The sequence below is a fragment of the Diospyros lotus genome, chromosome 1 (assembly GCF_014633365.1).
Source record: "Diospyros lotus cultivar Yz01 chromosome 1, ASM1463336v1, whole genome shotgun sequence".
In the NCBI taxonomy this organism is placed as follows: domain Eukaryota; kingdom Viridiplantae; phylum Streptophyta; class Magnoliopsida; order Ericales; family Ebenaceae; genus Diospyros; species Diospyros lotus.
The window spans coordinates 43691043-43709232 of NC_068338.1; the positions used below are offsets into that span (position 1 = coordinate 43691043).

The 18190-nt window shown below is 32.1% G+C and overlaps 1 protein-coding gene across 1 annotated transcript; it reads right to left on the reverse strand.

Moving 5' to 3' along the window:
• Window positions 1-1779: 1779 nt before the first annotated feature.
• LOC127808977 (calreticulin-like) lies at window positions 1780-6000 on the reverse strand. The gene is made up of 14 exons (XM_052347748.1): window positions 5828-6000; window positions 4502-4609; window positions 4117-4309; window positions 3700-3958; window positions 3536-3592; window positions 3368-3415; window positions 3198-3284; window positions 3061-3118; window positions 2894-2961; window positions 2707-2802; window positions 2575-2622; window positions 2289-2318; window positions 2118-2198; window positions 1780-2023 (listed from the first exon to the last, which is right to left on the reverse strand). The coding sequence occupies exons 1-14, from the start codon at window positions 5925-5927 to the stop codon at window positions 2012-2014; spliced, it is 1245 nt and encodes a 414-aa protein (XP_052203708.1). The 5' UTR covers window positions 5928-6000; the 3' UTR covers window positions 1780-2011.
• Between the last annotated feature and the right edge of the window lie 12190 nt (window positions 6001-18190).

Here is an 18190-nt window from a genome sequence, read left to right on the forward strand (position 1 = left end):
CGATTATCTAATTTATTGATATTTTTAATATTATATTATTTTAAATTTTTTTATACTATTTAATTTTTGTCCACCTTGCCCAAAATTTCTACTCCACCCTTATATACACACACAGTCACACAAACACACATCCAAATGCATATACAAACACACATATATATACACAAACAAACACACAATTGGAGAATATGGCTAGGAAAACGGCCATAACTGCCAAAGGCGATCACCCTTCATGGCCCCCTAAACCCTTCAGGGGCCTTCAAGGCTCCCCATGGTTGGCGAGTATGGCCGGCCCCATCGTGCCCAAAACTCTGGCTTGTGACCGTGATGGAGGTAGTCGTCGGCAGCTACAACGTCGCCTTTAATTTTGCAAATGCAGTCCATACCCATACCCACACCCACATAGTCTACCTCTTATGAAGCTCGTCTTCATCACAAACACCGCCGATGATTCAAGTTGTTAGGGTTTGAGAATGTGTTTCAGAGATGATTGTATGGGAATGATTGTGGTTACGTGCGATAGTAATAAAAGAGGGTATTTTAAAAAATATTGATTGCAAAGAGTTATTAATAAGACTAGAAAGAGTAAAAAGGAAGAAAATGAGTTTTTATTGGCTACAAAGAGCAAAAAAATTAGCTGCAAATAGAATTTTTTATATTTAAATTGGAAAAACAGTAGGCCCACTAAGGTTGAGAATGTAGGTTTTGCCCTTTTTATTTTTTTTATTACTATTATTATTTTTTAATCAATTGTGGCCATTCCCATATAAAATGGCCCATTGTTGTCGATGGCTGTAGAAATCGGATGGCAAAACTGGGCAGTTGGTCTTTCGGGGCTGCTGGGATGGGAATTAAAAACATCTTTCGAGGGCAGGTAGTAAGATTTGGGCTTGTGTTGCCTATGTTGGGGATGAGGTTGGAGCTTATTTCAAAATATATACATACATGTTAAGAAAATGGAAGAAGAAGACGCTCACAGGTTGATTAAGAAGTTATGGAGGTGCTGGTGGCGGCAATTTCGAGGGATGTGGTGCAGGTGGTAATGAACAAACGAAGAAAATGAACATTTTATACGGCCGGCACAATGAATAGAATACGCCACTTTTTTCAGTTTAAATATCACTATCCTAATAAGGAACATTGACAAAACAGTATATCTCAATTCACCTAGATTGACAAAACAGTATATCTTTCAAACAAAATTTTTAGAAGCTTAGAATTATTTGTGTATTTGCATCTTTATATATGCAACTAAATTTAATTATATGAAAGATTATTCGTTTCTGCAGTCGAGATCCAAGACACGACGTTCCCTACTGGCAACGTGAGACTATCTATTGTACGGTTCATACAAATTACTAGGTAATGAATCTCACCACATCATTTATATACTACCCACCAATAAATGGTACATGTAATGGGGCAACATTTTATCTCCACGAGGGAGCTCACGATATGAGATTGACAAATGGAATTTATCATATTGTTTGAAGCACTTGCGACTTGCCATAATGCTGGCTAAGGAAAGAACCCACACCCGCTCAATCACACCCTGGTTTCTGCCTTATCAACAGTTTGAATTCATTTCTACAAAGAGGTCACTACGCCTAGATCAAAAACTTTTTTTGAAACACAAATTTGAATCGCCCCCTAGAGGGCCAAACCATCACAAAAGAGGATGGAATCAGGCACACGCTAAACAAGTGTTAAAAGCTAGAATCCCATAAACTCTAGGGAATTTCAGTCCAGTTATATAAATAGTAGAGAGAGAACAAGAAATATCAAGATGGGTCGTTACTCGTTACACATAATAATAACTCCAGTCCATATCATATACTGCATAAAAATCATTAAAGGATGGTCATTTGTTCCGATACTAGGGGAATCAAATCAGACCAAAGCAATTAAACTTTGGCTTTCACTAACAGCAAAACTAAAGCCAAAAAATAAACAAGAAAGGAAAAGTGTTGACCTCCTCAGTTTCTAAATTCTTGAGAGTGGCTATCTCTACCTATAGTTCATCCTGAAAATAGAAAGCACAAAGTACATAATGAGAAAACCAAACGAATCATAGATGAGAAAATTTAAAACAGCTAAAAGTAAATAGAAACACATACATGTGCACTTTCTTCTGTGTCCTCGGCATCGTCATCGACATCATCATCAGCATCAGCGTCGGCATCATCTTCATCCTCAACCTAGAAAAAGATTAAAAAAAATTGCCACAGTAAGGACTCTGTTAAATAAATCAATTAAATAAGATTGACAAGACATCAATGTAAGCTTACATCTGAATCTACAGGATCATCCTTTGATTCCTGATAAAATTAATCCAAGTCAGACAGAAAAAAAAAAAAAATCAATTCCCTCTCTCTAGGCATGAAAATGAAAATGAAAACACAAAGTGAAAACAAAGCTTCATGTGTGTTCAAAATTTTGAAAACGGAAACAGGTAACCAGCAGAGTTTTCTATTTTTGTTTACAAGATTTTGAAAATGGAAGTGCAATCGAATGGGCCCCAATAGTATTACTCTTCTGCTGGTCTCATAGGTAGAAGCTAAGGATAAAACATACCTCCTCCTCTCTCTTCTTCTCTGCCTCATCAAATGCTGCCTTCTCAGCCTAAAACAGAGTATAAATATCAAACATCAGCAAACAGAAGAATTTTTTCAAAAGATTTCCTTTTCAAAGACAAAAACAACATACATCCTTGTGTTTGCCCCATGTTTCCTCTGCCAGCTTCTTCGCATAATCGGGGTCATCACAAATCAAGATATTGTCGAACAAGGTTCCAGATTTCACCTGACGAAAAAAAAAAAAAAAGAGCCTCAATTTGTCATCATGTGAAGTCTAATGAAAAGGTAACAGTATGAGGAGCAAAAAAGTGGAATACCTGCCACAGCTCTATTCCAACATACTTCAAGTTTGGATACACATACAGATTAGGATCATCTACAAAATCTGCATATAGAAGCAATTTTTTATTGTCAGTGAAAAAAGAAATGCAAAGATGTTGAGCCGAGATAAGTTTACAATGCCTTCAAATGAAGAATGAACAACCTGGGTTGTCGATCATAGGTGCCTTCCACTTTCCCTTGTAGTTGGGATTCTTAATTTTCTGCAGACAAAGAACTTGTTAACTATAAAGAATAGTTTCCAATCACAAAAGGTCTACTTCAGATTCACACTCCACAAACCTTTTGCTTCCATGGACCCTTGTACTGAGGATTAGCAATTGTTGGGGGTGTCCACTCACCATCTTCCTCGTCATCCCAGTCCTCAGGCTGAAATTGCAAGCCATCTCACTTAGTTACCATGCATCAAACAAAAACAGGAGTATAGAAAAGTTAATTTTTGAGTTCACTACCTTTTTGGCATCAAGATCTGGTATCTCCTTAGGGATATCATCATACCCCTGTGGAAAAGAAAAGGAATAAACAAGAAGAAAGCATAAAGCACAACCACGAAAACAATGCTCCAAGTTGTCAAATATAAATAAATATACGTAGGATAATATGGGAAGGAATGAAATCACCTCCGGCTTCTTATCTTCAGGATCAGGAATGTATTCTTTGTCATCCCAATCTTCAGGCTGTTATCAATAAGTGGGTACTCATTATATTAAAAGGAAACGAGAAAAGCCAAAGAATTGTGTTTATCAAAATGAAACTAACTGGTATTCAGGCATAAGAAAAATACCTTTTTGGCCTCAGGATCTTTTATTTTCTTTGGTGGTAGAAGGTCCCAATCAGAGTACAGGCTACCAGTTTGCTTCTCCACATTGTCAATCAGAATGCTGTAGGCAGCATCTGGTCGCAGAATGAATGTATAGACATGAGTCAACTGGTCGGTCTCACAAGGAACATCCTTCTTGATCAAGTGATTTGTTCCATTGTATGCAAGAATGGCATGGACTTTCTTGGTACTGTAGCCACAGATATCTGGACCAAACATAATACTGCACCCAACCATGTGGCATAGCAAATAAGCAACTTTACAGAGAAGTGATATTTCTAGTGCAAGAAAATGAAATTTGGTTTACCTATATGGTATGCCAAATCAGAAACTTGACAGAAAAATGATATTTCTGGCGCAAGAAAATGAAATTTGATTTACCTATATGGGGTTTCACCACCGAATTTCTTTTGATCAATGCCACCGCTAAGCAGTTTCATGTAGCCACCACCACAGTCAAGCTTCTGTTCATGCTTAACAGAAAATTGAAAAACTAATGTCTTATCCTTATTGCTCAATTTTGGGAACTCCGCAGAGATAGCATAGAACCTGAAGTCTTCGCTGGTTTGGATGCCTTCAATAGGGCATGAAAAACCAGTCAAGCAAAACTCCAGAAATATTAGTAGGCAGAGAAGAGTTCAAAGAGAAAAAAACATTCTATTCAAAAAAGTATACATTTATTTACCAGGAGTTATGACGTATTGTGGAACTCAAAAAACTTTCTTACATTTTAATAGTCAACTGTAGAAAATTAGTTAGAAGGTACCTTTATCATTAGGATCCCCACTCCATTTACCGCTAGTATAGTTCCATTCCCCAGCCGTGCTCTCATCTTTCTTCCAGTCGGATTTAACCCATTGGTTCTCCCAACCATCTTAAGAGAATACCAAATAAAAATAAAATAGTAATAATGAGCATAAGCTATCAAACAAGAAAGCTCCATATGCTTTGCAAAAAATACTGCTTTAAATGATCATAAGAAATTGTAAAAAATAAACTTGCAGGAAGAATACTTCTTGATAAAAAAAAGAAGTTGCAGCACAAGAATGGGAAGAAGAGCAAAACAGTTTCTTGATAATGATGAGAAAATAATTGAACTCCAGATAAACACTCATATACAACACCACAACCAGGCCTTGAATTAATACTCAAAAGGTACAAGAAAAAGACTGTGCAAGAAGATTACATCTAGCTATTCAGTTGTTAACTATTATACATTGTTACCACTTTTAATCATTATTAGCAGCTTTTAGGTCAAATAAAAGATTGATAACGGTGAAAGCCTCCATACAAAATTAAGTTAGTGTTAGGGTACTTATAGGGCAGATCCAAACCTAAAAATAGTCCAATTCTACAAAGCCAACAGAAAATGGGTGAAAGAAATGTTGAAAATTTGAACGACAGTTCCTATGGGAACCAGCTATATATGCATAATTGTGTAACTATTAGAGATCAAAAGAAGTGGCTAAGTACCAGAAACGTACAATAAGATATGAGAAGTAAATGTCTAAAATATAATGCTAGTATGCATATTATGAAATTGCAGGCTTGTAGCTTGTAGAGCTACGCATGTATAGATGAAATATGTGATTGGGACAATTAAGATCCAGAAATAGCCACAACAGAGAGAGCTTCCATACTGGTATTTTTCTCTAAACTTGCAGACAAATATTCGCATCAAACCAAATTGAATCGCAAAGGAAATGCCTATTTGGAGCCATGACTATTTCATGAAGTATACCATTAAACACAAACTCACAACAAAATGCCGATAAGCTAGCGAAACAATTGCCTAATGCATCAATTTTCTCAACAGATCTATCAAAACAATTACAGTCCTCGACCCATGTAATCGCAAAACCAGCATCGATTAGAAATCATCAGATCGACAACGTAAACGTAAACATGTCCCAACATTTCACAAGAAGAACCAAAGTGAGCATCAATTCAGTCCACCAAATTCACAAGAGGAATCAAATTCGGTATCAAACTATTCCACCCAAACCACTGAAAACCCCTAGTGTGGCCAAAAATGAAAGCGAAATCAGGAAGTACTGTTTAGAGAGAGAGAGAGAGAGAGAGAGAGAGAGACCGTCAAAACGCTCTTCAAAGAACACTTCAGCAGATGCGATCACTACTAGAGAGAGGGCAATGAGAGAGAGAAGACTAGGGTTTCGTCTCTCTACCGCCATAGCTACTCCGAGAGCGACGCAAAGATACAAGAGTGGTTTATATATGCGATTTGTTCATCGCTTTATTTTCTCTGAAGTGATCTATTCTTGGCTTTTTAAGGCGGGGACCTGATAAAGGCTGAGTCACGCTTTGCTGCCCTCAAAACTTGGGCTTGGGCACGCCATGCACGTGATAATTTTTTTTATATAATTAAAAATTATAAATACTTTAATAATGCTTAAATTACATCATATTTTGAAAAAAAAATATTCATAAATAATATCTATTTTCATATTTATGATATTAATATATCGCAGTTGATAATTTTAGATAAATTAAAATTTTTAAATGTTGCTTATCATCAATAAATAAATTGTTATCTATTTAAGATTTAAATACGTAACATAATATCACATTAAATTGTGATATTATCTCCTATAATTTGATACCACACTTATCTTAAATATTTGTTTGTATTTAGATAAGAATCAAAAGATCTTTACCACCAACAAATTGTTTGTTATCCATTTACAATTTAAATACATAACAACAAATATATGACATGGTAAATATTAACTTTTAAAATTAAATTCAAAAATATTGATTAATTGAATTTTAATTTTAAGATAATTTGATTTTGGTTTGATTTTAATTTTTTATTATTATGGATTTTAGATTTTAAATATTGTAATTCTATTTTTAATAACACAAACCTAAATAACTAAATTTATGATTATTTTAAAAAAATTGTCCAAAATAAATATAAGTTAATTACACATGTTAAAATTTATTTCGATTGATTTGGGTCATTCTGATTATTTTCATCATATTAGCCAGCTAGCTAATGTTGGTCATTTTAGTTATTTCAATTAGATAATAATTTCCTTTTTTTTTAAATTTAGGTTGAGTTTGATTTTGTTATATAAAATTGATGATTTCTTGAGTTGGTTGTGGTTGGAGGTTTCACTTTTTAATTATGTTTATTAATTTTTGGATCTCATCTTATAATATGAGTAAGCCAAAAGAGGTAAATAAATTTGGGTGGGGGAGGGTTCTAATAATCACTAATTTTATTGAATTATTCTTATATATATATATATATATAACTTTTCCATTTTACTAGTAATGTAATGTATGGAAAAGTGGTGTTTAGAAAATTTTGACTTGCCATTTCAGGCAATAATAATAGGATGCATGCTGGTTTAAGTTTTGATGCTTAACTAATTTCAAAGCTACTCAAAAACTGGTATTATTTATTTTAAAAGGGTCTGCTTAACTTCGAAGCTACTTTTGTCATCATCAAGCATATTACTGTTTATATTATCATCCCAATCCCATCCATTTTTATGAGCTTTTATTTTATTATTATTATTATTATTATTTGCTTCAACAATAAGCAAAATCCACTTGCTCCGGGCAGGAGTTGGTACCGAAATGATGCCCCCCCAGTAACGTTTTTAAAATCTTAAAAAATTAAAAACAAAGACTAATTCCTAATGAATAATAATAATTATAGCGGTCCCCAATTTACTAGTGGCAATTGGGGGTAGAGAGGTCATGTCATGCTGACACACACGTACACTATATATATATATATATGGTCAATTGAAATATGACCTCTTTAATTAATCGTGTCAAATCTTTACGTACTTATTAAATTGGTGACACGACAAATTATATTTATCCCATGTAATTAAATAGATCATATCAATCATAATATAACGCATTAACTCATTTATTAGGTCATTTTGATCTTGAATTTCAAATTTCAAGAGAACATTCCATCTTTATGTGATTTGGTTTCTTACACTTAAAATATTGAATTTTGAGAAAATGCCACTAATAAAATTCAATATTTTGAGTATAAAAAAACAAATTATATAAGGACAAAATGTTATCTTTTAAATAAAAAATCAAAGAAAGGAAAAAGAAGTTATTGCCTCATGGGCTAATGAACACTCATCAAGTGAGGGGTCAAGTGATCAAGAAATGATTAATCTTTATTGGCAATCAAAGAAGATGATGAGGTATCATCCAACATTTCTATTCTCTCAAGTTTTAAATTTACATTAGATGAACTATACAATGCATTTAATGAACTAGTAGAAGATTTTGAAAAAATTAGTTTAAAAAATAATTTACTTAAAAAGAAAATCAAATCTCTTGAAGAAGAAGTCATTTTATTGAAAAAGGAAAAAGATTATTGGAATGATAAAAACAAAACAAAAAAGAATCTTAAGTGATGAAAAAGACAATCTTCATAAACAAAATGTGGATTTGAAAGAATCGGTAGAAAAATTAGTTAAGAGTAAAAAGAAACTTGAAATGATTCTAGGAAATCAAAATTTTTTTTAAAAAAACAAAGAATAGGTTTTGATCCATTTCAAACTAAGATTGCAAAAACTACTTTTGTAAGAAGCTCGTACCAAAGATTTATATCAAAGAGACCTTTTTTAAAAACAAATATCATTTGTTATTATTGTGAGAAATGTAGGCATTCAATTAACAAGTATTTTATTAGAAACAATCTTACAAGATTTAAACAAATTTAGATTCCAAATGAGGATGTTAAAGCTAACTAAAAAGGACTCAAGAATGTATGGGTACCAAAGGGAACAACATAATTTGTTTTTTTGACCGATTGCATTGGCATTAGATTTGAGCAAGTGGTTCCAAGCAAATGACAGGGGACAAGCAATTCTTCAACTATCTCATCTACAAGAGTGGAGATAGTGTAGTCTATGGGATAACTCAAAAGGTAAGGTTGCGTTGTTTTTACTGTTTTTAAGTTATTTTTAATTTTTGATTTTTTAAAATAATGAAAATGCATTCTCTTTACTATTTTTAAAAATGCATTTTTGAAAATAAAAAAAAATTATAAAGAAAACTTAAAACAACAAAAAGTTATTTTAAGTGTTTTCATTCAAAACAAACTCTAAACTTAAAACACATTTATTTATTTATTTATATTTTATTATTATAATGAAAAAAATATTACAAAATTCATTAACTTTAAAATGTATATATTTTTTTAATAATATATGTTGTATATTAACATTAAATATTTCTAATTTACTGAACAATCAAATTTATTAAATAAAATATTATTAAAAAATTATTTTTTAAATTTTAAAGAGAACGTGTTTTTTTAATTTTCTACTTTGAGAAATAGTTTTTCAAAATGACAAAGAGAACGCATTTTTAATTTTCTAAAAATAGACTACCAAAATATAAAACTGAAAATGAATTCAAAACTCAAAATTGAAAATTGAAAAACAAAAAGAACACAGCCTAAAATTCTTATAATTGACTCAATTTCTTTTCCTAATTTAATTTTAGAGAAAGTGTTATTCGTAGAGGGTCTTAAACACAACTTATTAAGCATAATTCTGTGATAAATGTCATAAAGCATGTTTTGGTTTAAATTCTTGTAAAGTTGTGTTTAAAATCAAACAAATCAAAATTGGTAGGAAATAAGATAGGAAATGTTTATGTTGAATACCTAGATATTTCACCATCAAATATAGAAAGTTACCTAGTTGCTTTCGTTGCACAAAACTCTTGGCTATGCACAATAGGTTAGGTCATACTAGTACGAGTATTGTAACATCCCTGATTTTGAAAATAATTAGTTTATGGATTTTAAGGTGATTTATTGAATTATGTGCGATTTTGAGAAAAATTAATAAATAGTTGAATCGACGGCAGGAAATGCCTTGAGACTTGGATGTCCAGGGAAGAGGGTATGAGATTGGTGAGCATCTCGAGATGAGGATAATGATGCTCGAAACAGTCAAACCAAAAATAAATAATTTATGTATAAGCCCGAATGGATGTTGGTACCAAATGATCATAAGGGGGCCTCCGGGAAGCTGAGGGGACCCTAGAAGTAGTTTGGTTTTGCCAGTGAGGCAACCCTAAAGTATTTTCGGGTGGAATAAAGATCCCGTGTAGGCGCACGGACGAAATCGACCTTGTCGAGTAATTTAGAGTTATTAATTTTGGGTTTTAAGCATTTCAATGATTATTAATTTTTGAGGATATAATTGCAAGTATGCAATGCATGAAGTGGGATTAATAATTTAATTGAAGAATTTATAATGATTTTAATAAGTTATATATATATATATTAATAAATGAGTGAAGATCAAGTTCCAACATATAATATATGTATTTATGTGTGTGAAGTGTATGTGAGCTGTGATATTTCACTCTTAGTAATAAAATAGTTTTAATAATGACTATATGAAAATCAATTTCTATTATGTGGATCATATGAATGAGAAAATGCATTTTTTAGTATATAAGTCTTAAAGCAAGATACGAAATATTGAGTATGGATGTAAGAATGATTTGTTTCAAATTATACTTTTGATAATCTCAACTTGCTTGTTAAGAATAATTTGTTTCAAATCATACTTTTGATAATCTCAACTTGCTTTCAAGATAATCAAAATGAGTCTTTAAAGAATCGAATAAGGATGTATTGAAAATTCAAGATTTTCAAAAGGATAGTCGACTATCAGGTTCATTCTGTTGACTATGCTTTGAAATAGTCGACTATTTTGATTGTTCTGTCGACTATTCAAGCATCTGTCGACTATTTTAACATCTGTCGACTATCGAGTAAGGATAGTCGACTATGCCTTCATATCTGTCGACTATTTTTGTTCATAAAATTCAAAAATTTCTTCACATTTCAGCATCTGTCGACTATCAGTATATGTCTGTCAACTATTCTTAATTTTACTTGTAAAAATAGTCGACTAATCATTTTCTCTGTTGACTATTGTGTTTCACAGATTTTATAACGGCTAGTTTTTCAACTCCAACAGTCACAAAAACGGCTAGTTTCCTCTTCAATCTTTATGGATGCTTATATATATAACTCATGGAGCATCAAGAGAAGGCTAATGGACGGAAACGAGATGATCTAGAATTTGGAAATCATTTTATTTGAGCTTACAGTGTTCTCTGTGCTTTCAATTTTATATTTTTCTATGCAAGGCTTCGTTCTATCATTGTAAATCTATTCTTAAGCCTAGTTTTCATTGTGAGAGAACTTGTGACTAAGAGTGTTAACTCTTAGCTTATCTCTTTCATTTGTATCGTTTCTATTTTCCTAGCTTGTGTAGCTAGATGGCCCATTAAATTGAAAGGTTGTATTTTTCCTAGCAGTAGCTAGAGAGCCCATTAAATTGGGAGGTTGTATTTCCTAGTTTGTGTAGCTAGAGGGCCTACTTGTGTAAGTAGGAGGTTTTAGTGAATGGTTTGAAAAATCCTTAGTGAGGAGCTAAGGTAGTGGATTAGGCTTGGGTTAAGCTGAACCACTATAAATCTTTGTGTTCCCTCTTGCTTATGTTTTTTGATTTGTTTATCATTGCTAGCTTTTCATTATCCTCACTTGCATTGAATTTTTATTTTCAATCAAAAGGATTTCAAAATTTTAAATCAAGTTTTTAAAATAACCAATTCACCCCCCTCTTGGTGTGTGCCATAGCACCTCCCGTTCTAACAACCTGGGCGTGAAGGCCAAGGCTTAGCCATGAATATGGAATTATAAATGTATATATGGAGTTGTAACTAAGTGATAGTTATAATTAAAATATAATATTTATATATGTGTGGAGTTGTAAGTACTCTTGGAACTCGAAGGGAAAATGAATGATAGACTATCAAATGATTGCTTAGGAAATTAAAGGAATAAAATGATGATGTTTTGCAGAGGCATAATTAGTCTTGTGTCTTGTGAAGGTAAAATAATGGATGAGACCATGGATTTGAATGAGGAAACAAGGGGCAGCTAAGGCTATAGATAGGTGGACATAGAAGTCAAATGGAAGACATGAAGTAGGAGAAGCAGGAGAGGTGGATGAGAGCTTGGAAATGAATTTTCGGCAGTGAGGTATATTAATTTATAGTTAAATTAGTTAACTTGATAAACTCGTTAGTTAGTAAATTAACCTAGTAAAATAATTTAATAGTATTTATGGAAGGATTTGAATAGAATGGTTGTCATGAATTTATTTAATTAATTAATTTTGTTATACATATAGGGATTTTGAGTACGTCAACGGTACAAACTATCAGGCGGCACGTATCTCGAGGTAAGGGTTTAATATGCTCTACGTGTAAATCTCTTTTGTCATGACTTGCATAAGATATTGAGGAAGTGACTAGGAATATGGCAGTGGATTGTTGACCGTGAGGGTCCTAGGACGGGGTCATAAATGGTACCACTAGGGGCCACCTAGAGCCTGAGATAGGTGCGGTGGACAGACTTGCATGCATGTTGCACTTCATTTTTACATGTGATGTCATGCTTAATAATTTACTGCATTGCATATTACCTTTACTGAGTCCTAGGACTCACCTTTTCATTCCCACTAATCACACAAATAGTTCGAGGTCCGATAAAGGGAAGGCGGTATATGTCGAAGACCAACTGAATGATAATGGCAACCCATGATGGGAATACGACCTAGTAACTCGTGTCTGTCATGTAATTATTTTGTGGTTGTGTTGAACATTGTTTGTATTTCCTAGTTGGACTTGTTACTTTTAATGAGTACTTTGTGTGAGTAAATTACATTATATCCTAATTGCAGTTTATTAATCTGCTCATAAGGCATAGGTCAGATTCGAGACTCGAGTGTCCTTCCGCTACAAATGAGTCTTAGATCTCGAGTTCTCAATGGCCGGAGGCGGCGAAGCCTGGACCCCACCCAGGGCGCCCACGTCATTTTATCCCCCTGTTATTAGGGCATAGCTGGCCTCCAGAGTGGGATCTACTGACGTAACCTTAGGTTACGGTGACACCCGGTAGTGGGGACGGGGCGTCACAAGTATCCTTGCAAAACTCTCTAAAACTGATCTTGTTAAAGGTCTATCAAAGATTTAATATGAAAGATATCATATCTATGATGCTTGTACGAAAGGAAAACAAATAAGTGAATCTTTCAAGCTTAAAAATGAAGTCTCAACATCTAGACGCCAAGTCTTACTTCATCTAGATCTCTTTGATTTAATGAGAACTCAAAACTTAGGAGGAAAACAATAAACATTTGTAGTCATAAACGATTATTTTAGATTCACTTTGGTCATATTCTTTGTTTCTAAGAATATAACTTTTAAAGCTTTTAAACAAATTTATAAAAGAATTCAAAATGAAAAAGTTTTGCTATTTCAAAAATTAAAAGTGACCATAAAGGAGAATTTGAAAATGAGTATTTCAATAATTTTATGTCAAAATAAGTTTCTTTCAATAATTTTTGTGATGTGGTTTTAAACACAATTTTTCTTGTGCTACAACACACCTCAACAAAATAGAATGGTTGAGAAAAAGGATAAATCATTACCAAAAATGGCTAGAACTACGTTTATAAATAAAAATCTACCTAAATATATATTTTTAGGTCAAAACTATAAACACTTCTTGTTATATTCTAAATACAGTATGTCAGTATCCATAAGACTTGTTTTAAAGAAAATTCTCTATAGATTTTTCAAAAGAAAGAAACTCAATATTTCCTATTTTCATATATTTAGTAGCAAATGTTTTATTTTAAATAATAGAAAAGATGCCTTAGAAAAATTTTATACATAAAGTGATGAAGGTATTTTTCTAGACTACTCCTTTCAAACTAAAGCTTATAAGGTGTTTAACAAGAAAACGTTAATAGTAGAAAAATCAATCCATGTGGTGGTTGATGATTCAAACTATTATCTACCAAAACCTTGTGAGAAATCAAATGATGACTTGAATCAAAATTTTGAAAAATTATCCTTAGAAAACAAGGAAGAAATACCCACTAGTGAAAACATATTTGATTAAGGAAATTTGAATCAAGAAGAAAAAGAATCATCATTTCTTAAAGAAAGAAAATATGTGAAAAACAATGAAATCATTAGAGATCCCTCTAGAGATATAAGAACTAGATCATCATTTAGAAATGAATGTAGGTTCACTACATTCTTATCCCATATTGAACCTAAAGACATAAGAGACTCCTTAAAAGATGAAGATTGGATAATTGTCATACAAGAGAAACTAAATCAATTTATTTGAGAGAAATGAAGTAGACAATTTGTTCCAAGACCAAACAATCATCCAACAATAAGAACTAAATAAATATTTAGAAATAAGATGGATGAAAGTAGAGTCGTAATTACAAACAAAGCTAGACTAGTAGTTCAAAGGTATAGTCAAGAAGAAAGAATAAATTATGATGAAACCTATGTCTCCATAACTAGATTATAAGCAATTAGAATGTTGTCAACATTTGCATGCTATAAAAATTTTAATTTTTTTCAAATGGATGTGAAAAATACATTTTTAAATAGATTTATAAAGTAAGAGGTGTATGTAAAACAACCTTCTGATTTTGAAAATCCCCATCATGAAAACCATATTTTCAAACTTACTAAGGCCCTAAATGATTTAAAATAAGCTCCCACGACTTAGTATGAAAGATTAAGTTTCTTTTAGAAAAAAGTTTCAAAAGAGGAAATGTAGATATAATACTTTTTTATCAAAAATCATGGAGATGATATTTTACTCATACAAATATATGTTGATGACATTATTTTTGTAGCCTCAAATAAAAGACTTTGTGATGATTTTGCCAATCTTATATAAGGTGAATTTGAAATGAGTATGATAGGTGAGTTAAAATACTTTCTTGATTTGCAAATTAGGTAAAATAATGAGGGTATTTTCATTAGTCAACAAAAATACATAAGAGACCTCCTTAAAAGATTTAACATGCATAAGTGTAAGTCAATCTCTACTCCAATGAATACATCTTCATACTTAGACAATGATGAAATAGGTAAGCTCCTAGACGTCAAATTATATAGAAACATGATTGAATCCTTGCTTTATTTGATTGCAAGTAGACTGGATATCATATTTAATGTTTGTTTATGTGCTAGATTTCAATTCAATCCTAAGTAACCCCATCTCAAGGCTATTAAAATAACCTTTAGGTATTTTAAATCATCTTTCAATCTTAAATTATATTATCCAAAATCAGATAAGCTCAATCTAATTGCATATACAAATGTTGATTAATAGATGTAAAATTGATAAAAAGAGCACTAGTAGATCATGCCAATTTTTAAGTTATTCTTTATTATTTTGGTCAAGTGAAAAACAAAATACCATTACACTCTCTTCCGCTGAAGCTAAATATGTAACAGTTGGAAGTTGTCGTGTACAAATTCTTTGGATAAAACATCAATTAGAAGATTTTAACAACATTTCATTCAAGTGTGACAATACAAGTGCAATAGCCTTAACAAAAAATCTTGCAATCTATGAAATAACAAAACATATTGAAATAAAATATCATTTTATTAGAGATCATGTCCAACAAGGGGACATTAAACTTGAATTTATAGACACAAATCATCAAATAGCTAATATTTTCACAAAACCATTATATAAGAACAAATTTAAATTCTTGAGGAGCAAACTAGGAATGATTGTTTCTTGAGGTTTCACATACTTGGTATTAATATCTTGTGTGAAATTTGGGTTGCTGTGACATATATATGTGTGTTTAAATTTGATTGAAATGTTTGTGAATGATGTTTTGAAAAGTTTTGAAAGACATGAAAGAATTGTTAATGTTTTTCTTATAACTGTCAACTATTTTTCACCTATATCAAAAGAAATAAGAATAGTATAGTAAAATTGTCGATCGTTTTGTTAAAAAGACGATAATCTTCCCCAATTTGTCAACCGTTTTTATCGAATTAGGACTATAAAAAGGGACTTTGCTAATTCATTTCTTCCATTTCCTTCATTTCAAAAGTCGACAATCTTTCAAGTTGTTCTTCTCCTATTTCATTATGTCAATTGCTCCTGCTTGTCTCATCCGATCATTTTCATCTTGTTCAACCAATTTGCCATCCATTCGACCAATTTCTTCCAAAAATCGAACACCCATTTGAGTGCCTCAATTGTTTCAACCGATTTTACCCCATTCATAAAAAATTTTGATCATTTGATTCAACCAATTAGTAATGGTAACATGCAAGTGATAGTCAACCTCCTCAACCTCAACCCGCCATTGAGCTCTTCTCCAATCCTCGTCAAAATGAGATATTCGAGCAAGGGTTCAACTCTTGTGAGGTATTACTTAGTTGTTATTTAGACATTCAATTTTTGGAATCAATAAAATTTCTATACATGGATACCTTCAAAGAATTTGGGTGGTGGAATTTCATGACAATCCATAGGGATATTTTGGTGGATGTAGTTAGAGTCTTCTATTCCAATGGTAACAACCCCTTAATGAGAGAAAATCACACAAAAGGTTTAGGACAAATATAGGATCCACATCATTTGAAGTGTACATGAATTTGATTCACAACTCATTTGGAATACTAGAAAGAGGAGAAGGTTATGCATCTTGGACCTGTAATTATGTGGTAACATCCCGTTTGATCTTTGAGGATGATTCTATCACTGAATTTATCTTTAACACCACTAGGATGTCTTTACATAGTAGATTACTACACATTATCTATACAAAGTGTTGGTCCCAAGAACTGGAGACTTTACCCAAATAACTAAGACTTGTGACTAATGCAATGCATCATTGCCAAGAAAAGACCAAACATGTGCTTACTCATAGTAAATCAAATGATTCGAGCTTTCAATGGTAAGATTAGGTCACTGCCTTATGGTCTGGCAGTTAGCACAATATTGGATAACAAGGTAGGAAATTTAGGAAAGGTATTATATTAATCCCACTCAACACTTCAATGTCGCTACTACTATGAGAATTGGTTTTAAAGAGAATGAAGAAGGTGAATGGATAAGAAGTAAGAAAAGGAAGATAGATGATGAAGCTCGTGGGGATGAGTAACCTATTTCTCAGCCTGATTTTGGCACCTCATTCTCATTACCTAGGGAAGAAGCTCAGGCTAGAGACAATGATATGGCCGAGCTAAAGAGTAAGATTGTTGATCTTTGTTTCAAATAGGATGAGATGTCACAGCTTGCCCAACTGATTCCTCTTGTCCACTCCATTCTTGCTCGCCTACCTTCCTCTGACCTATCCTCACCTCCTCATGATATATATTTAGGGCACTCAAATTATTAAAAAATATAATATTTCTTCCCTCGTCTAATCCGTACTTAGTATTTATTCTTAAATTAATATTTTTAGTCCAAAAGTTAATTGAGAGTAAACAAAAAACTTGAGAAATAACACTTAATATGAGGAATAAAAAAAACGTCAAATGCACGTTAAAAAAATATTTACATGTTATTAATGATTAAAATCTTTGTTGTTTTTCTTATGCGAACAAAGATGAATTTAAAATTATATCACTAATATAAATGACATATTATTAACATTTAAATAACAAGTCATCAATAATTTAAATGATAAGTCGGCATTTAAATGACATGTCACGAAAATATTTTGGCAAAATCAAGGTTACCCAAATTCCTATGATTATAAATCTGTAATGCAAATTTGGTGTTTTCTAAGAAATAAAAAATCTATTTAACTCTCTAAAATATATTGACAATGCTGTTTGTATCAAATAGATTGCATATATGAAATTTTAAGAAACAAATTTGAGTTACATTATGTGTTCATGTAATAGCAAAATGAGCCTTGCAAAATTGTTCTGCTTATTTGTAACTGACCTAAGCTCAAGAAAAAAATAGATAATGATAAATGTTGTTTTAAGTCTACAAACACAATTCAATTAGGCATAACATAAGTCTATCAAAACACCAAAATCAATATTCAATATTCCATGCCTTTATATATCTGGAGCTTCCCACACAAAAAAATATAATAGTCTTTCATCTAATTCACATTTATTGTTCATTTTTAAATTAATATTTTAAATATTTTTAGTTCAAAAGCTAAATAAAACTAGTCAGTGTTAAGTTTTTTAATTTACACTCAATTAACTTTGGACTAAAAATAATTTAAAATATTAATTTAAAAAAGAACAATAAACATGATAAAGAGCAAAACACCATATTTTTTAATAGTTTGGAGAAACTCAAATATATGAAACCATATACACACACACACACATATATATATGGTCTGTTTTTTTTAACAGAGCTGCACGCAGCCGTAGATACGCAAATTGTTGGTTTTCCCCTATGGAAATGAGTAAGCTATAATCAGGTGTCATCGATAATCTTTTCCGAGTATGTGCAATGTGGTGTGTGTGAGATACATACCTAAAACGGGGGGGGGGGGGGGGGGGGGGGGAAGGGCTGGAACAGTGTTAGATCTCTCAC